Source organism: Numenius arquata, chromosome 11, assembly GCF_964106895.1.
Source record: "Numenius arquata chromosome 11, bNumArq3.hap1.1, whole genome shotgun sequence".
Classification (NCBI taxonomy): domain Eukaryota; kingdom Metazoa; phylum Chordata; class Aves; order Charadriiformes; family Scolopacidae; genus Numenius; species Numenius arquata.
In genome coordinates, this window is record NC_133586.1 from 24356545 (window position 1) to 24381167 (window position 24623).

General features: G+C 40.2%; 1 protein-coding gene across 1 annotated transcript in view; it reads right to left on the reverse strand.

The window, feature by feature from the left end:
• ANKHD1 (ankyrin repeat and KH domain containing 1) overlaps positions 1-24623 on the reverse strand; it is a 117795-nt gene that overhangs the window by 88705 nt on the left and 4467 nt on the right. The window contains exon 2 of the mRNA XM_074155688.1: positions 13690-13843. Coding sequence (XP_074011789.1) covers positions 13690-13843 — 154 coding nt within the window. The remainder of the gene's footprint in view (positions 1-13689; positions 13844-24623) is intronic.

Genomic DNA, 24623 nt, shown 5'->3' on the forward strand with positions numbered 1-24623 from the left:
CAGCCTTCTCTTCCCTCACAACCTCCTCCTGCAACAATCCTGCTACATCTTTCCCAGGACTGCAGCCCCAGAGCAAATATTCAAGTACATTTACGCACTTAAAACAAATGCTCTTCTAATTGTATCAGGCTTGCCAGTATTACTGTGATTAGCTCAGGGAAAACTTCAGCCGCAAGCTGAATTGTTTGCCTGGCTTTGTTTAGCTGTTAAATGGAGGCAGGCTGAAATGGCAGGCTCAGCACATGTCCCCTCCGCCAGGCATTCCCTGGTCACACCAGGCGTGAGAGCACCCACACAGACCCACACGCTGCGCAGCATCCTAACAGCACGGCTCATTGCTGAACGAGCTGGTGAGAGCTGGCAGAGTCCACCAAGCGCCCTGGCAAGAGCCAAAGGAGCTCAGCCCCAATTTCAGAGCTTTGGACGTCAGCTCTGAGACTCCTGTATTTCAAGGAAGCACCCAGGCTAGACACTGAGAAAAGACTCGGATTGTTTCTGGTTGCTTCCACAAAGCAGTGCTAAACCCTCAAGTCACTCTTGGGGAATTCATTGGATTTAAGTTGAGAGTGTAGTACTTACAATATTTATCCATACAACTATAAAGGCAGCAACTTTGTGAGTGATCCAGAAGCAGAAATCATGACCTCTGAATGGAAAGCTTCCATACAAATTCTTTATTTCGTGCCATCAAATATGGAAAAATTTACAAGGATTATTTCATTATTTTACAGAAAAATACAGAGGGTAACAGTAGGCAACTATTCTGTAATTCCTAGTTCTTCCTTTCATGCCTTATCAGAGAGAAAAACTAATATTTTCTCATTTCAAGTCTGACAATTGCTTGCTTCCAAGAATCTGAAGGATACACCTCAAAGAGCTAAGACTGCTACTGAAACATGGAAAGGAAGAACATGGAAAGGGTACTATACACTGTGGGAAGGTAAGGAGCAAAGAAAAACCCCACATATCCCTGAGAAACATCAAGAAAAGAAAAAAAAATGCTGGAAAAGGTGTACAAAATTCCTATTCTTGACATTTAGCATTCTAAATAAGCCAAATAGCTAAAGTTTCATCTACTTTAGGGCTTCTGACCTTTGAAAACAAGTTACTTTACGAAAACTCTCACCTATTTGGTGGTGTAGGAGGAGAAAAGAGGGGAATTACTTTCTGGTTTTTTGAGTAACCTAAGGCTTATGGAAGAAAACTATCCTACTCCTATGGAGACTAACACCAGGATATGATCCCCATGATGCAGAGATGCAGTAAGAACTCAAATAACCTTTGAATGCTATTTATAAGCAAACATCCCTCTTGAAATCTTTTCTCCAAATTTCTTGCGTTCAGTGGGAAACTGTGTCCAAATGGGCTGTAATTGCTTTTCTAAATCAGGAAATGGCTCTGGCTCAGTACAGTACTCGGTGACTATCCGGGAAAAAAAAACTGAAAATACTTCTACTTTTTCAAGCAAAGAACTAAAAGTAAACTTTGAGGGCCAGTAATATCATTGACTTCACCCAGAAGCCCGTGGACTTTTAGCCCCCAGTTTACACCAATTATGTACAGCAAAGCAAGCCAAAATATGCAAGTATTTTCAGAGGCTGAGCAAGCATAAAAAACATCACCACCCTAATGGTATACAGCACAGACTAGTGTATAAATTCATGTTTCAAATTGAACACTTGAGAGAGTGCTCATAAAACCTCCCCTCTGCCTAAGAGGATCCACAGCCTTTCAGTGTACTGTCATTACATACACGCTGCAGAACAAACCATCCTGAAAATAAGATCTATGGGAATGCCACAGTAGATTACAGAGTACAAAACAACCAAAAATCAAGATACAGTCTTTGGAAAGAAAATTAAGAATTTCTTTTACCACGACCCAATTTGAGGAAAGAACACACCCATCTACTGTTAATGTACTTGAAAAAGCATCCCCCTACAAGAACAGTACAGGGGACTCCTACCATCACACCTTTTTATTATATGCAGCATCTTCCTGCAGTTCAAAAACAAAAAGTGAAGAGGACACAGGTGCATCAAGAGATGCACTTTCACCTCGGTCAGTGTCTCTGAAGCTCTGCTTCTTCAGTTGGAGCTGTTGTCCAGAGGTGACAGAATCCCACATGTGGCATCACAGAGTAGAGAGAACTTGCAACAGGCACTAATGAAACGGACAGAGTTGCTCCAAACAGCGAGTACGGAAAAGTCCAGCCAATGAAGATTTTACTAAAGCAAAACTTCTTCCATTATTTCTCTCCAGGTCTTTATTGTTACCTGCATAAGACTAAAATAGAGTTGTTCTATATCTTATGCTGTCTCTACAGTTTAGGAAGACCAGGCACTGGGTATGCTCACTAATAAATATAGAAGGCCAATAGCCAAAAGCACAGCCACATTGCAAGCTTCTCCTCTTTTCATTAACAAATCTTCTTACATACTCCTTTCCCTGTAAAGGCTTCCAAAACATTCTGCTTGCTTGTTTTTGGCAATACAAAGTCAGGCCAGTTTGGCTAGAACATCCTTGCGCACTGTGGCCTTTCTCTGTTACTCAAAAGCCATATAATTCTTTGAAAGTAAAGACAGAATTTTAGCCTCTACAATGATTCAGATTCAAGAAAGTTTTTTAAAGGACATATCAAAACAGGGGTGTCAGTAAATGTATATACATAAGCATACAGGAATAATCAACTGCAGAAATACAGAATAATTTGTTCAGGTAGCAGTTCTTCAGAAAAGTATTGGTAGATTTAAAAGTCAAATTCAGCTTGTAAACCAACATTTCTCCTGCAAAAGGCAGATACCAAACTGAGATGTATAAACAAAAGCACAGCTTGCAGGACAGATGAAATAATAGTCCAACTCTCCACTCATCAGAGCTCAACTTGAGTAATATGAGTAATTTGGGGCAACGAGAACTGAAGAACAAAGACCACGTACAGAGACTCCAGAGGAGAATAAGAGCAGATGAAAGTCTAAATAGCATGAGTTCAGGGCAAAGAAAGATTTGATGGTTATTTAGAAAAAAAAAAAAAAAAAAAAAAAAGAGGGAGAGAACTGAGGAAGATAACAGTTTGCAAGCTGGTTCTCAGGATGACTGCATTGAAAAAGTGAACACTGAGCTTGGGCATAAAACAAGCAGCCAAAGCAACTCCACAAAAAACCACACCAATTGCTTTAGTATGACAATTTTCTTCCCTCATGAAGCTCTTCCAATGCAGCTTAGTGCCTCCTTCACCCCCAACTTACGTATTTCAGCGTGTAACACTAAGGACTCGGATACTCGGAAAAACCTTTTCGTCCTAGGGACTGCAGTTGGCTTCACACGCTGTGGAGCTTCCACCACTAGAGATAGTTTGTCTAACCAGCTCTCAAAGCCACCCATCCGGAATGGCACAGGCATAGCTGAATTCGCCTGGGCAGAAGGAATAGAAGGAAGTAAAAGTAGATGTACTGAGATTTCTTTCAGCCCTCTTTTCCAAACAGTTTTAAGAAGCTGTACAGAATGTGAGAAGGTGATGGCTAAATCACAAGCTAGTAATTGGTGGTTTAGAGATAATGCTTTGTTACACCGGGAAAAAAGTTGTTACAGAACTGCACTGTGCCTTTTTCCCACAGCAAGTATTTTCTTGATGGATACAATGAGCATAAATTTGTGCAATTCATTATTTTTTAAAAAAAATTTTCTAGCATGTGTTGAATCCTCAAGTATTTAAATACTTCATATTCACAAAGCCAGGAGACCTGCATGGATGAACAAGGAGCTCCTCAACACACTCAAAAGCAAAAAGGAAGCCTACAGAGGGTGGAAGCAAGGACAGGTAGACTGGGAGGAATACAAAGAAAATGTCCAAGCAGCCAGGGGCCAGGTTAGGAAAGCTAAAGCCCAGATAGAATTAAATCTGGGCAGGGACATCAAGGGCAACAAGACAAACATATAATTATGTCAGTGATAAAAGGAAGACTTGGGAAGATGTGGGCCCTCTCTGGAAGGAAACGGAAGAGCTGGTCACCAGGGTATGGAGAAGGCTGAAGTACTCAACGACTTTTTTTGCCTTGGTCTTCACCAGCAAGAGCTCTAACCACACAGCCTAAGTCACAGAAGGCAAAGGCAGGGACTGGGAGAATGAAGAACCAGATGCTGTAGGAAAAGACCAGGTTCAAGACCAGCTGAGGAACTTGCATGTGCACAAGTCCATGGGACCTGATGAAATCCATCCACAGGTGGGTCCTGATGGAGCTGGCGGATGAAGTTGCTAAGTCACTTTCTGTTATATTTGAAAAGTCACAGCAGTCTTGTGAAGTTCCCACTCACTGGAAAAGGGGAAACGTAACGCCCGTTTTCAAGAAGGGGGAAAAGGAAGACCCAGGGAACTACAGGCTGGTCTGTCTCACCTCTGCGCCTGGCAAAATCATGGAGCAGATCCTCCTGGAATCTCTGCTAAGGCACACAGGAAATAAGGAGGTGATTGGTGACAGCCAACACAGCTTCCCCAAGGGCAAGTCATGCCTGACAAATTTGGTGGCCTTTTACGATATTGCCACAGCATTGGTAGACAAGGGCAGAGCAAGAGACGTCATCTGCCTGGACTTATGCAAAGCATTTGACACTGTCCCGCACGACATCCTGGTCTCAAAACTGGAAAGTCACGGATTTGACGGATGGACCACTTGGTGGACAAGGAACTGGCTGGATGGCTGCACTCACAAGGGTTGAGGTCAACGGCTCAATGTCCAAGTGGATGCCAGTGACAAGTGATGTTCCTCAGGGGTCGGTACTGGGACCAGTGCTGTTTAGCATCTTTGTTGGCACTACGGACAGTGGGATTGAGTGCACCCTCAGCAAGTTTGCTGATGACACCAAGCTGTATGGTGCAGTCAACACACTGGATGGAAGGGATGTCATCCAGAGGGACCTGGACAGGCTGGAGAAGCGGGCCTGTGTGAACCTCAGGAAGTTCAACCAGGCCAAGTGCAGGGTCCTGCACCTGGACAGGGGCAACTCCCAGTATCAACACTGGCTGAGCACAGAATGGATTAAGAGGAACCCTGAGGAGAAGGACTTGGGAGTGTTGGTAGATGAGAAGCTCAATGTGAGCTGGCAATGTGTGCTCACAGCCCAGGCAAACATATCCTGGGCTGCATCAGAAACAGTGTGGCCAGCAGGGTGAGGGAGGTGATTCTGCTCTGGTGAGACCCCACCTGGTGTACTGCATCCACCTCTGGGGCTCCCAACATAAGAAGGACATGGACCTGTTGGAGCAGGTCCAGAGGAGGGCCACAAAGATCATCAGAGGGCTGGAGCCCCTCTGCTGTGAAGACAGGCTGAGAAAGTTGGGGGTGTTCAGCCTGGAGAAGAGAAGGCTCCGGGGGGACCTTATAGCAGCATTCCAGTATCTGAATGGGCCCTACAAGAAAGCTGAGGAGGGACTTTTTACAAGGGCATGTAATGACAGGACAAGGGGTAATGGCTTTAAACTGAAAGAGGGTACATATAGATTAGATATTGGGAAGAAATTCTTTGCTCTGAGGGTGGTGAGACCCTGGCCCAGGTTGCCCAGAGAAGCTGTGGCTGCCCCATCCCTGGAGGGCTTCAAGGCCAGTTGGACTGGGCTTTGGGCAACCTGGTCTGGTGGGAGGTGTCCCTGCCTAGGGCAGGGGGATTGGAACAAGATCATCTTTAAGGTCCCTTCCAACCAAAACCATTCTATGATTCTATGACAATATAAAGTCCATTTTTTTGCAAGATGCTTAATGTACTACACCTTGTTTTAAATCAAGAGATTTAAGTGCTCAGCTTCTAAAATAAGGTCTTTAAAAAGGCAGAAAATAATTTATAACAGGCAATGAAACTGCTCATGCCCCATTGAAAAAATAGACACTTCCATAAGTAGAATCAAAGATTAGTGGCAGTATATTTTACATAATTTTATTTTTCATTCATCTGCTGAAAGCTAGCTTGACTTTAAGGAAATAAGCAGAATTTGATCATATAGTATATGCATAGTGTAAATCATCATTTTTTATTGTAATTACTTCCTAAATATACAATAGTAATATTTTGTCAAAGGTGAGTTACCAATTGAAAAAAGCAGATTCACCTGTTACACCACATACTGTAAAGTATTAATGACTCTGTATAATCTGTTGCTTCTGACACTTCAAAAAACCTAATATTTAACCCCATTATAAACTGATAGAAGAACGATGTATTGCAGATCCACCACCAAGAGCTCATTTAATTCCTCTCATGTGTCCCAAAACAGTCATCACAGCACAGGAAGCTGACAGTTTAAGCAACTCTTATGTAATCACATAGCAAGCAGCCTTGCTTCCAATATAATTACATTACATCTCACATACACTTCCAATCAGCCCCAGAAGGGGCGGCTACAAATTCAGACTACCGACTTGACCTACCAGTCTGTCTAGTATGGAAGTAAGTGGCTGGCACTAGTTACTGCCACTACACTTCGTCATTAAGTTACAGAACATTAAAATAAATTGAAATCTGGGTGAGAAGATTCAGATCCCATATTCTGCACACTAAGAGGCATTCACTTAATACTCAAAACTGTTCTGAACTATTCTAAACGATATAGCTTTATCATCATGTGCTAAGGAAACTACATGACTGACAAATGCAGAAAACAATTAAAAATGCATGCTTAAAACCCAAACCTGTGATAGAGTCTTCTTGCAGGAGATACAAGCAAGAGACACAGGCTTTTCTACCTCGTTACTCTTCCTCACTCTCCTAATGCACTTAGGGAGACGAGTTACATTTTGATGAACTCATCTTGCAAGCATAGTAACTGCTTCATTGCCCAAGGGTAACATATCCGCTCCCCTCTGACACTGGCATCATCAAGAACTGTACCAGTAGCCATCTGGTTAGGGAGAGAAAGCATGCACGTGAACAAAACAGAAGAACACCGAAAAAAATACTACACCTCGCTCAAATAAGACACTTTCTGTGGTAAGACATTTGGGTCAACATCAATTTTTACCAGATATTAGCTCTAAGCAACATGTGGTTTGAGCTAGTGTTTAATTTTTTTTCTGTACCTGATTAATATCACAGACCCACATAACCAGCTTACCTGCAGAAGTGCTAGGCAAGATCATTATTTACTAACTCTAGCACAAATCTCAAAACAACCAAAACAAAACCGTATTTCATCGTACTGTCAAACAGGATTCTTACTGGCCGTCCCACCACCAAGTCCCCCTACCCTGTAAGGGGCACAGGCTGCAGGGCCACGCTGCTGGCAGCAGCACAGAGCCCAGGGTAGGTTCCGCACCCCACTGCAAAGCCTGGACATGACTGTTTTCACTTTGATGGATAAAGGAAGCACACATGTAAAAAAAAAAATAAAAAAAAAATAGCATCTCCTCTTGGTACTTCTCAATGCAAACATTACATAGGCCTGTCAACAAAACACTGCTGCTTTTCTCCTGCCCAAACCCTCCCTGCTTTCCTTCTTTGGCTGAGGCTACCCCAAGCTCTAATATAACAAGTTCTGAAAACAACACTGAATGGAAAAAAGTTTTTAACCAGAAACATCTCCATATTGGACCAGGACAGCAAAGGGGATTTTATCTTGCAGAAGAATCCAACTTGCATTAAAAATAAAATACAGCAGAATATGGCAGAAGTAAAATAGAAAGGAGAAGTACAGTTGTTAAAAAAAAAAAATATATATCCAGGACTTTGAAAAAAATCACATTAAAAGGAGAATTGCACAAGTTGTTTACGGTATGGCCCTGAAGGACTGGCTGATCAACCTCTGAGATACACACAAATATGCAGACAACTTAAGAGACTGAGGATTACCCTGGCCAATGTTAATACTTCACAAATTAAAACTCGTAACTTTTTGTCTCATCTCTTACCATTCCTCATCCCTGCTGAAGAAAAGTTAAAATCTCAGAATCACCTTTGCTGAAGTATTCCAAAAGCATAGTGTTCAGACCTGGTAAGATAACTTAGCTATCTGATACCTAAAAGCATCAATTACAGTGTTATGACAATGAAACAGTTCTTCACAGCAAAATCCAACTGAAAGAGCCAAAAAATATGAAGCTGGTACATTCAACACACTTACAAAGTATGGAAGTTAATTTCACTAAGAGCAGGATTAGACTAAAATCTAGACCTAATCTAAAAGCCTACTAAATTATAAAAAAAAATTAAATCATGCAAAACCTCACAGAAATGTAATATTAATAATTTAATTACATGCACAAAATTCAGACAATTTATTCAACTTACTCAAAAGCACAACACATCTGTATGTTTCACATACCATATATTCCTTCCCACTCTGAATCTTTAGGTGGTGAAGAAAGAAAATGAGCAAGTCACTGTAATGTGCCACTATCTCAAACAGCAGAAGTTTTCCAGTTAACACAACAGTGGGGATTTTAGTAGTTGTACAGCTTTGATCCCTAAAGAAACACCTAGAATGAAGCCTATTTGAACCTTCTTAATGAAAACTGTTTCTCTTATTTGATCCATATACTGCGTCCATATAACACTGAGTATTTCAGATCAGATAAAATTAGGTTGAAAAGCCTTTAGTGGTTAAAAAAAAAATATATGTATCAGTCAAAATAGTTGCCCTAAGGGTAAGACTTTTGCTATGATGAAGACAGCTAAGAATACTTCAAATTTCGTACTGCTACATTTTTACAGTAAAGTTCCATCTTTGCTCAAATTCCAGCAATCCTCTCTCAGATTCCCCCCAATAAAGAACCTATTTTTCTTTTTTATTCAAGATCTAGAAATGCGTTTGTTACATTCCATGAGCACAGAGGTGCAGCCACTAAATTGACAAACATGAATTGTCTATTTTCTGCAGCCCTCAACCTCTTCAGTCTGAAGTGGAGCTTGGATAACCCTCAAGATGTTGAGTTTCAATGGATTAGATGCTCACCTCCATTTCAATCACAAGTTACTCATGAGCCCTAAGAAAAAAAACCCATAAGGTCCACACATGAATCGTATCAATCATAAACAACATGATCAAAGAATGTCTCTAGCCCAGTCTCTGACACATTCCAAGGGGTCTCTCCAATGCAGGATAAAAGATGTACAGTTTGCTTTCAAGCTGTTCTTTTAGACCACAGCTCACTGCCCGGTAGTGCTGGATCACAGGTCTATCTTGTCACATTCAAGCTCTCTAATATTGGGGACAAAATATAATTTACTTCATTTTAATAAAAAGAATCTTTGCTATTAGTAAGTAATGAATGGATTTGGTCACATCACCAAAAAGCAGCAGGTTTGGTCGACAGCTTGGAAAGTGAGCAACTAGAGAGAGATACATACACACATTGGAAAGCATTCAATTTTACAATTGCTGAATCTCACTCCGCCCTTTCAGTTTTTCCTAAAGCAGGCAGATTTTATCTGGGCCCATTCATATTTTGACCTGTGTTCTGTATTTCCACTAAGTAGGTGACTACTTCCACTTTTTGCCCTTCCCAGATCCAGAATCCACAAAACATTGCCCTCCTCCCCATCTCACCAGCTTCCTGCAGAGCAGTATCAGGCCCTCACACCCGAGTCAGTTACTGAAACACACCAGGTGTATTAACAGACACTTGATATTGAAACAGATTTCTCTTTCACCATTTACAGTGCATTTAATCCCCCAGAGTCTCAAATACATCAAACCACCTATGTGAGGGCCTTTAATCCTGTATTTCAACAAAAAAGAAGGGTGTATATAACTCTGCTCCCCATTCGAACATAAGGATGGGCTACTCACCTCTGTTTCAATAAGCAAACCCTTGGCTGAACATGATTCCTCTTCAAAATACCCTGATTTTCTTCACAAGCCTCTTTATAAGCAATAGTAGGACTTCCAAAGAACTCACTGCTAACAATGCTCCTCCCTGCGTAGATACTCCACAGGAATACCAACTACCCCAGTGATAGACAGAAAGTTGCTTTACCATTGTCTTCTGCATCTATTTTTTGATGCTTCATTGTCAAAGTACTTCAACATTCAGATTGAGAAGGAACATGTTCAAAAGATCCGCTGGTAAGGACACAGGCACCCAAGCTATTTCCCCAAGTTAAAAATCAGTTCAGTAACATTCTACGTCACTTCCCAGAAAACTCAGCAAAAACATCCTAAAACACTATTTTAACTGCAGGGATTAACATGTTGATATTTTAAAACCATCTGTGGAATTCCATGTTTTGGGTGCAGAATACACCAAACGGGCATCCTGAATTTTTATTTGACCACATGCTTCAACCAACACCTTTCTCTATCCTCTTTAAGAAACAACCTGTACTCCAAAAACAGGGCTGCACTGCGTAAATGAGGCATTTTCCCTTCCTGATGCCTATAAAAGGTGGGACCAGTAAATGGAACAGCTTTAACCTGTCAAACTTTCCCCAACTCTTTGAAGGTGAGCTTGCCCTTTTAAGAACATATATTGAAGGACACACAGAGGAACCTGCCAAGAAGAGCAGGAGCTCTGAACACTATAACCATTCATTCATAGCAGCAGCAAGCTCTCATCCTCCAGCAGTCAACTACTGTCCATAAAAAGGAAATTTAATAGGCAACCTTACTGAAGATCCACAAAAGAACCATGATTGTTCAGACCTGGAATATTATTTTAAGAAATCAACAGTATCCTAATTAACAGTGGAGCTGAAAGTTTCTAGTGCAGAACATGAATCCACTGTCAGAATACTAAGAATCTGTTTAATTACAGTCTGAAAAATGCAAACATGTCCGAATAGTATGGTTCTTATCCCATAAGTTATTTTAACCTGTAAGTCCCTTCTTTGCTACCAGGAGTCAAACTGAAGGAAGGTATGCAAAAGACTTGGTTTGTTTAGGATAACTTCCCAAAGGCCAGGATTCAATTGTTTTAATTTATCTTCAATTTCTGAAGATGAAAACAACTCATATTTATGATGTTCATAGAACAGTGAAGTCTCTTGGTCTTCAAAATGTAAAACTGCTGGTTTGTTTTGTTTTTTTTTTCAGTAAATAATACAGTCACTGACAGTTGTTGTTGTTGCTCATTAACAAAGTACCTGTGCTTTGCTTAAACAGATTACAAAAGGAAGTATTGTTGTCCAAACTAAAGCTAATCAGCCAGGTTTTCAGAGGACACAGCAAACACAAGAAATGTAACCGCCGTTTGTGTGCAGGTGTGTATGTACATACGCTTGCTGCTATGTGAAGGGGGACGAGGCACAACCCTCTTGCTAGAAATTCTACTTAAGGTTTTCACCCTCAGCATCCAAAACCACAAAATATTTTAAGTCCTCTTTGAAATAGAATAAGCAAGCTGAACTGCAAAAAAATATCCAGCACCCTTATGATTGGGAAATATAATGTATAGAAACGTTTTTAAGCAGTTCAACTAACCTCTGTCTTGCACGTCTTGCTTATGCAGGCCTAACTGGCTCTCAAATCGACAGCTACTTAAAACCAAAACAAAACTCCCACAAATCTTAGAGTGCAATGGTTGAAAAGCACTTCTGCATAAGTAATTTGAAGAAGAACATCCCATCTGGATCCAGTTGCTAGAACTTACCTCCTCAAATTAATGAACAGCATGTCCATGTGAGATCTAAGCATTAAAGGCTTCATGAAGAATGAGCAAAACTAGTTTTGCAAGTCACGCTTGTTAAGATCCTAATGACACAGCCACGAACCCCGTATGTGAGAAACCCTAAGAAATCTGAGACACTAATGCAAGACTGATTTTCCTCTAGGTTGTAAGTTCAGATCAAGCCTCTCAGAGGAGAGGGGATCATCACAACCAAGGCCAAGCTACCCTGGAAACCACATCGGACATGGCTGTAGCTAAACTACTCGTTCAAGCAGTAGTTCTACCATCTTCTTTTGCAATGGTGGGGACTAAAATAACAGGAGAAATCACTTGCTTTTGCCAAAGTGCAAACCAATACAAAGCCTCAATACTAAGCTGCTTTGTTTGTTGCCATGATGGAAGCCTAGAAGCTCACTTTAGGTTAGAAGGGTATTTTCAGCCAGAGCAGCTAGAGGAATCCAATGAAGATATTAGAACATCTCCCAGGAACACTAGCTTCTTTTTTTTGCTTTCAAATTACGGCTTTTATTAATAAACTACCAGATTCTCAGCGCCTCCTTTACGTTAGCCAAATGATATTTTTAGTGTTCAAATTCACAGTGGGAAAGACAAATGCTGTTTAATCAGAGGACTTTCCGAAGAGTGTTTTCTGTCTTTTGATCTCACACATTCATCAGGTCTTATTAATTTTGTCCAGTCTTTTTTAACAGGGAGATGGAGTCCCAAACAAAAGCACTCTTTTTTTCAATTTGCTCTTCTTTCCAGGTTCCTTCTGCCCATTTTCTACATCCCTACTCCAAGCAATTGGGGAATCAAAGCATGGAAACCTCAGATTAAAAACACATCATTTAATCCTGGAGACAACTGGGCAAATACTGCTTAGAAGTCTAAAGAAAGCATTCTCACAGGCATTACAAGAAGCAATGGTGCCTCCTAGATTTGTTAAATACCATGAAATCATTTTGGGCATTGCAACCATAGATGTATGCACATACCTCAGAAACTGACTGCCCTTGCAACACTAACCATCAGATATCTCCACCGATGATCTATAAAGCTAGCAATAGGTTTTGGAACACACCAGTCATCAGGTACATGAGAGAAACTGAAATTGATTTTCATATTAAAAAGTGCTTGAAAAGGGATAAGATTATTCAAATTCTCTTAGTGTCTGGAGTATCCCAGAAATGGCCTATCTTCACTGCAAAGTAAAGTTTGGTCCCCAAGATTTACATCAGATTAGAATAATTTTAGAGGTCCACCTTTAATTAGGCTGCTGCAACTTCCTGCTGACAAAAGCTATGCTACGTTGCAAGTTGGGTTTTCTTCAAATTCAAAATGCAAAGAAAGCCCAAAGCTTGAGTCCCTTGCTCCCTTTGCTTCCTCAGAATGAAGTTCTCCTTTAAGACTGTATACAGCTTTACATCTAATCACCCGCAACTAAATGCTATTTCATCTGTCTCTTAAGTGTGTTCAAAGCTAAAGTCTGAAAACTCTAATTTCAGCACACTACTACTAGTCTGAGTACGCACCCAGAATGACCAGATAGGATTTGTTTCAAAGCAGGGTTTTTACATCTTTTTGTCCCTGGAATTTTGAAACTGACAAATAATTTCCAAATCCACTGCAACCACCTGAGTCACAAGCCTCAGAAAGACTTAAATTACTCAAGCTTACATAAAAGTAACAAATGTAGTGGCACTACGCTCATCTAGTCTAGACCCAAAACATGAACATTAAATATGTATTTTCCAACAGTCGTACCTCAGAACTACAGAATGGAAAAATATTTTTGTGAAAGTCAAAACAGAGAAAAAGCATTTTACCTGTAAATTTCTGGATTAATGAATTAATAATTACATATTGACCAAAGCAGCAGAAAAAAATTACATTTTAGCAAGTCTACTTCCTTCCATTCTCTCCCCTTTAATCCTCCCTCTGGTAACACATATAATCTCATCTGGTCAGTAAAACACCATTTAATTCATATTAACTTTTCTAACTCTGTGTGCACAGAAAGAGTGGACCAAGCAACCCCCAACACTGGTAAGAATTATGTGCAAGTTAGGTTCAGAAAAATACTATACAAAGAAAGTACCTGCTGCCTCCAGTAAGGCTTCTAGTCTTGCTTGTGTTTCTGGATCCACAGTTCTCAAGTCCGCACCTTCTGCAGCACTCGATAAGAATAACTCCGACGTGGTTTTAAGTACTGGGTTATCAAGATCTTCTTGGTCCAAAATAAATGATTCAACCTGTTTGCCAAGTTATAAAAATAATTTTACCATTTTTGAAGTTTTATACTAAATCTAAAATATTAGAAAAAACACAAAATAATTTAACTGTACTGTCATAATCATGTTTTAACTGCAAAGATTATAGGACACACCTGTAAGAATCATCTAGGCAACTCATGAGAAGGTAGTTGAAATCACAGAAGAAAAAAAACTCTACATGAGAAACAGTTTATTGTAAAAACTACATTTAACAAGATCTTAAACTACAGCAAGGTCAAGTCAGATTAAATATTGAAACAAATGTTATGCACATTTGGACAGTTAACCACCAAAAGACTGCCACAAAAGGCTGTAGCATCTTTCACACCAAAGTCTGTCTACCTTGTTATGAAAAAAAGCTGTCAGTAATGACTTTGGTATAGGTGAACCTATCCGAGAGCCAGGGAGGAACTGAATGGTTTCCCGAGATGCCTTTCAGTTCAATTTTAAAAGTAATTTCAACTAATGCAGCCCAAGGATTTTGTTTGTTTTGAGTAGAAACACCATAGCTGACTAAAATTCAAAACCAAAACATCTGTTTCCAAGTTGGTACTTAGTATTACCCCAGTCATTAATTTTTCTAGACAAGAACAGATACACAGAACAATTAAGCAAGCAGGTATTCCAACTGAGCAGCTATACTGCTGTCCCACCAGTGGCCCACATGATCTCCAAAAACAAGCTCATGGAATTACTCAACATAACACATTGTAGTTTTATGACAGCTTGCCAGAGTAAACAAGGAGGATACCTGACTCATACTCTAATGAGAGCAGAACTACATTTCAGAATTTGTCCCAAATTCAGACACAAGTTCCTCTGTTTTCAGTAATATTTTAAGATAAAACCACTATAATTAGACGTTATCTGTTCAACACTATCGGTGCGCCTTAAATATGCCACAGAAATGAGCCATGCTCGCTATACAGCCATTGCTGCCTCTTCACCCTTCATGGTCCAGGCTCATCTTCCTTGCTCTGTTTACCCCTGATACTTCCTCCTCTCCTTCTCCTGCCAGCAGTAACCCACCATCATATTCACTCTTCTCACAAAACACCCCACGAAAGGGACAATTTCTACTTCAAAAAAAAAACAAATCAGGCCATCTGCAAATTCAGTAAGTGCCCCTTCGCATGAAAAATGTTAGCAGGATTCTGGAGAGCTACATAGAGCACTGCTATTCAGAAGCAACTTGTGTTAGTTCTTCCCTCTTTTGATATCTAAGTGTTGTATAACATTATCCCCAGTGTCCATGCCAATGAATACAATCAGGGAGAAGGAGCAGGTTTGTGGAACTCAGAACACCCAGATCCCAGTGGACAAGCATGACGTTGGCCAGCTTACAGGTATTACATCTGCTGTGCCAGGATACAAATATTACAGCTAAGAGAGCAGGCTATGACTTAGGGCTTGAAGCTGCAAGATTTCTAGGTTAGTCCAGACAACGGTTGTAAAATAAGAGAACTGTCACTGCGAGAAAGAGCTGAACATTAAACAAGCAGAAAATTAGTGACATAAACCAGTGACATCCATTTTTACTAAAAACAAAGAGGAGCTATTTACAAGTCACAGCAAAATGCATCCCTACAGTAAGTTCCCCCCTGCAGAACTCATATTCCAGGTTATGTCCATCTAGGCAGCTCAAGGACTCCCTGCTGGCATAGGCTCTGATGCAAAACTGACTTCTGGAGAAAAAAAATCACCCTTATCTACAGGAGTATTTCAGGGTTTTCCATTTTCTCCCCCAAGATGACACAAGGGACTGTGCCTCACCAGTATCCCTGAAATATTATTCCTATTGCAACAATTTTGTGTGACCTGTTGGCTGGCAGAAAAATCCCACTGTGCATAACTGATTATTTGTTACATATTGTTGAGAACTACGTACAAGAAATTTTATTACATGCTAATGGACTTTTTTTTTTTCTCAATTACACCACTACATTTAACAGCAGTCCTCCCTTTTGAAGGCATACCAAAAAGGGTAAAAATGCTGCCTACCACTAAAGCAACTTCACTTACGAACAAAAACTGCAGAAATATACCAGGTGGCTTCTGGCAAGCTGGAGCTTTCAGCCTCAGAACAGCCTGACAACCCCCAAGCAAAGGTAAGTACATCAGCCTTGCACCAACCTTCCAGAAGCTGTCCCACTGCAAGTTTTAAAGCTTCATTTTTTGACACTCCGGGAAAAGATACCGGTATTTTCTCCCCGGCTGCTGCCACGCCAAGATCACTTGTGTACATTTACAGGACATTACCTGCAACAACACACCTCTTGAGCCTCAATCAGTGTTAATTCCCCATTCACAAATATTCAACTTGTAAGGGACTTATCTCTCTCCTGCCAATAGGAAGTACACTTTGCTTACAGGAACCCCAAAAAAAGTCAGTCCTTTTAAACATTGATTATTTAAACACTACTTAAAGTGAATCAGGACACTTTACTTAGGGTACAAGCTGGGTAATACTGGTGCAGTCTGTTCTTTTCACCACTCTTTTCAACTCTTACTGCCTTTCAGCTCTTCAGGTTTGCAACTGTACTTCTAGAGACCTTGCACGTTTAAAGTCTCACGCAAAAGTCTTGCTTCCTATACAGCACTTTCATCTCAGTTTTATATCACAGCAAGAAAAGGCAGCTGCTTTCATTATTTGTGCACGTTGAGCATCAGTTTTTAGGTTTTGTTTTGATTTTTAGAAGAGCTTAGTAACGTACCCACAATGGCTTGAGTGTGAAAATACTGAAAATCCATATGCAAACCGTTAAAATAGCTGTACCACTGCCAGTCTCCCAGAACAAGTTTCAATGCATTTTCAAGTCAGAACGTCTGACATTGCTGTAAATCGATGCAGTTTCTCACACACTACCACAAGGCTGGAGAGGATGAACAGTTGGATACCTTATCACTAATAGGAGAGGGAGAAATTACCTAGGCAGCCAGATGGCTCTTGTGAATGAGTGACCTGTGATGATTACATGCTAATATATATTTTTTTTAATTTTTAAAAATCAAACCACTCCAAATATATCAAACAAATTTTATATTTAAAAAAAAAAAAAAACTTTGTAGAAAAAAAAAAAAAACCAACACAAAACCAACCCAACCAACCAACAATTTCTTGTTAGCATTCCTGGAAGACTTAATACACTGCTCATGTGGCAAAATTTAGGCACTCTGCTCTATCCTAATCAGATCTGCAGCAAAGTGATAAAGTAGCCAGTCACTGTGCTATTTTCGGATTATTTTGCGAGCTGCTTTGGGCAGTTAGTAAGCATCTTACTTGGTAAGGCTCATTATGAACACATGGTTTCAAGACGTTATTCTAACTGCCAGAACAATTGCAACTAGAGATAATTCCCAGTCAAATCCCAAGAAAGCTGCAAGGGACCTGAGGACAGGGCACCAGCGTGCTTCACCACACCCTCGTGTTTCACACTCATCCACAGGAACGGAGGACCTTTCCGTAAGTTCTGCCAAGGACTGCAGCAGCCTCACAGCCCTGCAGATCCAGTTACACCACTGGTTCCTCCCTTCCCAGAAGATACATTCACAGCTATTTGGGCCCAACTACATCAGTATTTATATGTTAATGCCTTGATTGAGTTTACCTCAGGTAAGGGGTATGCAAAAGCATACTTTGCAAGCACTATCATAATTAACACTAGCAATTATTTCAACATGGGCAATGACATACAGGGTTAGAAACCCATTTCTAATATTAAGGCTAAACTGACCTTTCCCAGGTTGCACTACTGCAAAAAAAAGTACTTTTCCCAGAACAGCCCGGACCTGCTCACAAATAGCCCATTACAGACACAGGGAGAAAAGCATCCTCTTGTAGCTGTACCAGCACCATTCTCTCCTCCTCCAGGCAAGGGCAGCAGCAGAGACAGCTCTTTCTACCTTCTCCTTCCATTCTTGCCAACCTAGTACCTCTGGGAAGACTCTCTTTACAAAAAATGTTGATAGGAAAGAGAAAGCTACTATTAAATAATTTCCTTGAACTTGCATTTTCCAGATACATCCTGAGCTACGAACACTTTTCTGGGGTAACAATACTCCTTGCTCTGTGTTAGTGGAGTGTCTACAAACAGTTCCCTTGACTGGAACTCCTGAACTCCTATTGATTATGCAAATAAATGACTACTTGATTTTCTCTTTTGTGTTAGGTAATACTTCCTAATTATTTCTATAACAATTCCATTTGGACACACGTCTAAATACATCTGAATATATACAGAGGGACCTTGGCTTCCTTAAGGCTAATACAGGCTGAAAGTTCATGCTTATGCTGCTGAAATAGAGCATGTATATTTAAACTATTTTTATTTCATAATTAACAAGATGTGCAACACTTTACTAGGATCAAACTAGGAAGATACTGTAGTTTTGTCTGATAAACCCAACCTCTGACAGTTTATGTTGTCATGTCCTTTATTATACTGAATGCCAATATCTGATTACTACTTGTAATCCTGCTATAAAAGTTTTAGGGAATATGACAGGACATCAGCTACCGTAACATTAAATTAAGACTGAAAATGAGTTTGCATTTCAAATTTGACATCAACCTCCTTTAAATTCCACATACAAGAAATGTCAGCTTCAGAACTATTAAAAATCATTATTCCCAGGAGAAAGTAAAGTGAGGGAGTTGGTCACTGATATGGCACTATGAGGAGCTTCCTGTGACGAGTGCACCACTACACCCCTGCTGTAGACTCTTCACATTTACCTTAAGATACACTTTTCAACACTGCCTGCCCACCCATCCCCAGCCCAGCCACGTGAATAAAACACTTTTGCACCTACTTAAGGTATCTTCCTGGCATTACTATTTCAGTTTCAAGAGATGGTGTAAAAGAAGAAAAACCACACACAAATGCGGGTATTTTCACAAAACCTTTTGGTGGGACCTCAGCACACTGCCCTTGGCACTTCAAAGCTAGAGAAAGGAAAGAAACATTTCAGAGAAGTACTTCAGAGTCAGTACACAGGAACAACATATAATCAAAGTAAACAACAGTTCAGACATAATTAATGACGTTAAGACCATACCCACTCTGTTAGGCTTGAACCATAATTTCTGAAGTCAGTTTCTTCAATTAAAAAAAAAAAGTTTCAGCCCAAGAAGACAGAAGCCACTGAGATCTGTGAATCACCCACCAAGAGCGATTCCAGTGCCAGCCCTATGGATATTACCACCATAAAGTATTCTAACAACCCAGGGAACTTGGGGACATCACCATCTCAACAGAGAAAGCATAAACTATGTGAAGCATCATTTCCAGTCACTGCTCATCTTGTGACAAGTCAGGCAGCTATCAGACACTTCCATGGGTTGATTTAGCACGTCAAAAAGGGATAAAATTCGGGGCAGAGGGGGGAGGGTGGGACATGACACAAATAAATTTTCTACCACTTTTCTGAATCTCATGGACCTACTACGGGTCTGGTAAGCTGGAACGTCATTCTTCTGGGAATAGTCAGCTCCCTGCAAGGCTACAAATCCGTCTGCCCCCACATTTAAGCAGTGTGGTCAGTACCCGCACACCGCCATACCATAGCAGTCTACACACCAGTTCTGTAGGCAGTAAATTAAATTGGGAGGGTAGGGGAGAGGAGGGGTGCAAATCTATTTAGCTCCAATTACAATAGTAAATTTACTAACTTGAGGCAGGATTAACTAAAGGAGAACCTTTATTCCAATATATATTAAGCAATTACCAGATAATGAAACAAGCAGCTATAGGATCTGAGCTGTGATAAGTTCATTTCAAAACCGAGGTGGATTTTGCAAAGGCTGCTATAGATACAACGTAAATAAAGAGGGACACAACTCTGTGCTTTGTCACTGGCAACAAGGACAGTCAGTGCCTCTCACACATAGTGGCCCAGAAGTCTGACACCCATGTCTAACACTGTGTGTCAGTGGTGTGTTCGCACGCTCCTGTGCATCTCAGCATTCACTTGAACTGACTGGGTCGGGTGAGACAAGCAGCAGCATGAGAGGCCCAACATCCGTACAGCAGCTCCTCTCTGCTCAGCCCAGCCCCACAGAATGATCTCCAGCCTGGCATCCCAAGTCACCAGTCAAGTCTTAAAATTATGGCTAGTATTTGAAACATGAAGATAAAACAGTAAATCAGAATTCACGTTTTATGGGACTACTCTTGCATGCCAGAGACTGTGGATCCTGGGTTTTCAATTTTCTTGCAGTAATACTAAACACACAAGCCAGCATTCATCAACAAGCGTCTGTCAAATGGTTCATGTAAACTTAACCACTTACCTAATTTCTCTCTTAAGCAACCAATAGACACTAGATATCCTTATGCCAATTTAAGTAGTTTTGAATACTACAAACTACAGCTTATCACATGCCTCTGGACAGAGCTGGCTGATTTAGGGTTCTTCCACAAACAAGAAGTCTCCAATGCATTTTTATTACAACACTGTTCCACACCAATAAGCCCAAAAACATAACCGCACCCCCAGTTAACCCTCAAAAATCTAAGCCTCAAAAAAACCCCTCAAAAAACACACAGGTTGAGTCCTTTGGTACAAGAGGCTGCCAACATTAAAAAGTTTCTCTGGATAGCAGAAAAGAAAGCATTACTCATTTCAGTCACTACTGGGGAAAAAAAAAAACACCAAAACAAAAAACAAACCCAACTGTTAAAAACCAGCCTGCAGCCATCACATATTCAATGTTTGATAAACAAAAATAATTATGACTAAGTTTTCCTGATGTACGAGACAATCTTTTGCAGCAAGAGCTGCCATTTACATAAGTGGAACTGACAACTGAAGTATATTCAAAATTCACATGAATCCCAGTAAATCAAGTGCCTGTTCTTGACATGTATAGTCTTCATACTGAAGAAAATCATAAAATGGAGACCAGTGAACCTTACTAAAACAAGCATCACTTACACTAAGCACTCCTTATTTTCAGTTGTTCTCTCTCAGTCCACTCTAAATCATGTTTTCAGTGCTCCATCTCTCCACGTGTGTTAAGATTCTCTCCTGTCCTCTGTTTTTTTCTATCTAATAATCCTGCAGAAATGGCCCCTCTTCTTTCATCGCTTCAAACCAAGAAAAAGCAGGTGTAACTCTATATTCTGATTTATTAGAATATAAAACAGGATTGTTGCATCCATTTAGCCAGGGCTTTCAGGGTGGGATCCTTGCTCAAGTATTAAATCCCAGGCATTAAAACAAAGTGAAGGAAACTTCAAAACAGAAGACAAACGCACGCATTTGTTTGCTGATGTAAAAGCTCACACCCATCCAAGATGGCAAGTGTTCTAAGCCACCTTCTTGGGAATGACCTTTTAAAATCTCTTGTCAATTCCAAGAGACACAGTGCTTAAAAAAAAAAAAAAAAAAAAAAAAAAATCATACAAGCAGATCTGATAAACGTAGCCCAGGCTAGTAATTCAATCATCCGTCCCCAGGCCAACCTACATGCTTCAGACAGAGAGGAGTCTCAACATCTAAAGTAACTAATTAAGTTATCTACAGGCTTCTACCAAACTGAAAATCATACTGGACTTTCTCCTATTCTCAGAGCTGAGGCTAGTGGTAGCTATTTTTTCAAGGCCTATATAAACAGGTTTGTGTGCACTCTACTACTGCAAAACCAGCAGAAACCGTAATGTAACTACTGATCCATCAGTTAGCTATTTAAAAGAAACTATCACAATGAATAACACAGCAGAGAACCCCATCTAAAATATGATCCACTGAAAACTCAAGAAAACCCCTTTAGTGCTACTACTTTAGAAAAACAGTAAAAAGATGTACATTTATATAAGGTATTGAGTTTACCCTAACAAATCCTAGCTCTTAAGCATCCACTTCATAGACTCCCTTTTCCCCTGGCTACCTTGTCACTTTGTGGATGAACACACACTCCAAACAGGAGATGCTCTGAAGCCATCATGATCAAGGAACGTGGCTCGAAAGCAGACCATACAGCCCTAAAAGCTGATCTCCTCTTTTCCATTGGTTTGAAATACGACTGATTTACTACCCACCTGCCATGTGACATGGTTACTTTTATTCATGATTTTGGAAAGGGAAGGGTTTAGCAGGGTTAGGGATTTTCCTGGAAGAAAATCTTAGTTAATAAGTAATCTCTATGTTTTACTGAAGGCAAATGAGAATAACTTACGGACCTAGCCGAAACTTAACACCCATGAAATTTTAAAACAACCAGAGAGGTGCTTTTCAGATAGCCCGCTGTTCATCAGCCAGTAAAATACCTTTTTTTTCACTTGATAAATAGGCAATACCTTTTTCCTGCAGGATGCGTGTACAGTTAAGTAACTTTCAAAACCTCCCCTGGTCAGAAGAGCCAGTCACACACATTCCTCCTCAATTGCCACCAGCATTCTGACAAACACAACATAGTATCTCAACCACAAGTAACCCTGCTCAGTCTGGGATACTTTTCCTTCAGATTCTGGGATACTTGGAAGAGCTAAAGATGAAAAGAAAATCTGTATTCTCTTCCTTAAAGGCAAAAGTAAGTAAGTGGTCTCATCCCATCAAAAGCAATTAAGAAGTAACAGGATCCAGCACAGGACCGATTCTTTTATTTGTTTTATGGTGGTAATTGTTTTCTACATGCATTTGAAAAGAGGATGCACAATACTGCAAAAACTGAGAAAATTTCTAGTATCTTATAAAACTTTCAAATAATCAATGTCACCTAAGAAAATATTTTTAAGTAACGAGTTGCAAAAGGAAGACATTCTCTTCTGACAGGATGCATTTCCATATATTTCACTTGCTCGGCATTCCTCCAAAAATATGCAAAATGAAACCCCTGCACTTTCACAACAAAAATGGAGAGCTAGTTGTCAGGGTAGGAAAAAAAATTACAGAAAATATCTATTAATATCTATTTTAGGTATCAACCAAAAGGTTAGAGCTCAGACAAGCATATCATCCTAACTAAATCAATCCTTCAATTTCACCTGTATCCATTTTTTTTTTTTCTTATTTTGAGGCAGCAGGGTTTTGTAACATAGACTGAAGTAACAAGGTTGCTACAAAAAAAGCAGTATTTGTATCTTTTGAAAGTTAAACTACCATGCAGTTTATCATAGAAGACCACAGTCACATGAGGTATCAATGAGAAAGTTTCTATTTAAGATAACCCGTGAGGCCAGGCACTTTTCAAAAACTTCCCAAGCTTATAGAAGTGCTTGAACAAATCACTGATTTCTGAAGTTTTGCTTACAGCATCCCATTCCTCACAGACATTCCCATGAGGGAGATAAGCTTTACATGAGGACTTCAGATGGTATTTGCATGGTACATGGGCTGCTATTAGGAGAGAAAGTATCCACGGAAGGAAAATGAAAGCACCCTACTGAAGGCTGAGGCTTCAGAGCTTATCTTAGACACAGAGTTCTGCAAAGAGTCCTCAAACAAGATGTAGAAGTTATTTTTCTTGCTTCATGAAGTTTTAAGTGGGAAACAAATCTCAGAAAGGTTCCTTTTTCCATGTCAGTCAGACTTACCTGTTTTAAATCCGAGAGTCACTTTTACCCACCAACAACAGCTTAACACTTCTAAGGAATCTTCATGTATTTTACAGGAACTCAAAATGACCTACTAAGATCAAAGCTATGCAGCCTCCTCACCAGCAGAGTCTAAAGCCCAGTTTTTAACTCCTTCAACAAGCACGTCAATTCAGTCATGTCACTGCTCCCAGTTTTAAAGACCAGGGCACATGTGTGCACAGAAAAAGGAGGGGCCTTATATTCCGCTTCCCTCCACACCTACCCTTCTTTTAAGTGAATGATGTGGGGGATGGTTTGAGCTCAAAGCACAGCACAATGTTGCAACAGCATCACCCCGCTGTCCTTACAGCTGTTGTATTTCAGGATCCTGTGAGAGGAGGAAAGCAGAGAGGAGAGCATCCCAATATCAAGCCCACCATGGAGCAGCTGGGTAACCCCAATTTAAATCAGAACACAAGCACTTGTGACTCATCAGCTGTAGTCTTGCCTTGTGTTAATGCTCAAATGAACCCTCTGTTCCCCTTCCCAAGACTGTGACTTGTTGACTGGTGAAACCTACTTGCAAATTTGTAACTAAATATAGACATTCTGCTATATTTGGTAAATCTCTCCTTACCAAGGGGTTGCACTACATATTTATATAATTATACAGTAGTATTTCACATCTTTACTTTATACACCTATCATTAGAAAACGGTTGGTGACATTTATTTTAGGTCATGTACTCAACTGGGTCAAGCTGCACTGAAGGGAAACGAGTTCCACAAGAAACTTTAGAAATCAGTTCATTTAAAGTGTTATTGAATAGTTTGTATCAACCATAGCTAAACAGATTGTTTCCGGCTACCACAGGCCAGCTTTCAAATTTACTGAGATACCTACAAGATTCTTCCAAGAATTAGATGCCTAATCAGGCTGGGAATGAATGAACACCCTACTAACCAGCTCTCTGTGCATCCTTAAGCATCACCTCAATACTTTTGGAAACCTAAACCCGTTATCCCTTGATGCTTTCCAATCACTCAGTTATCCTTGAAGAAAATTTTCCATTTTGTTCTACCTTTTACTTCCTCAACTTTGAAAGAGCCAGTCAAAAATAAGAAAAACATCAACTGCTAAACTGAAATTTAAATTTTTCAGAGAAAAGGCTTTTCTGCCTAATATTATCTACCTGAACTTGCATCAACTTTCTGAATTTCGATTCCTTATGGTTGAGAAAA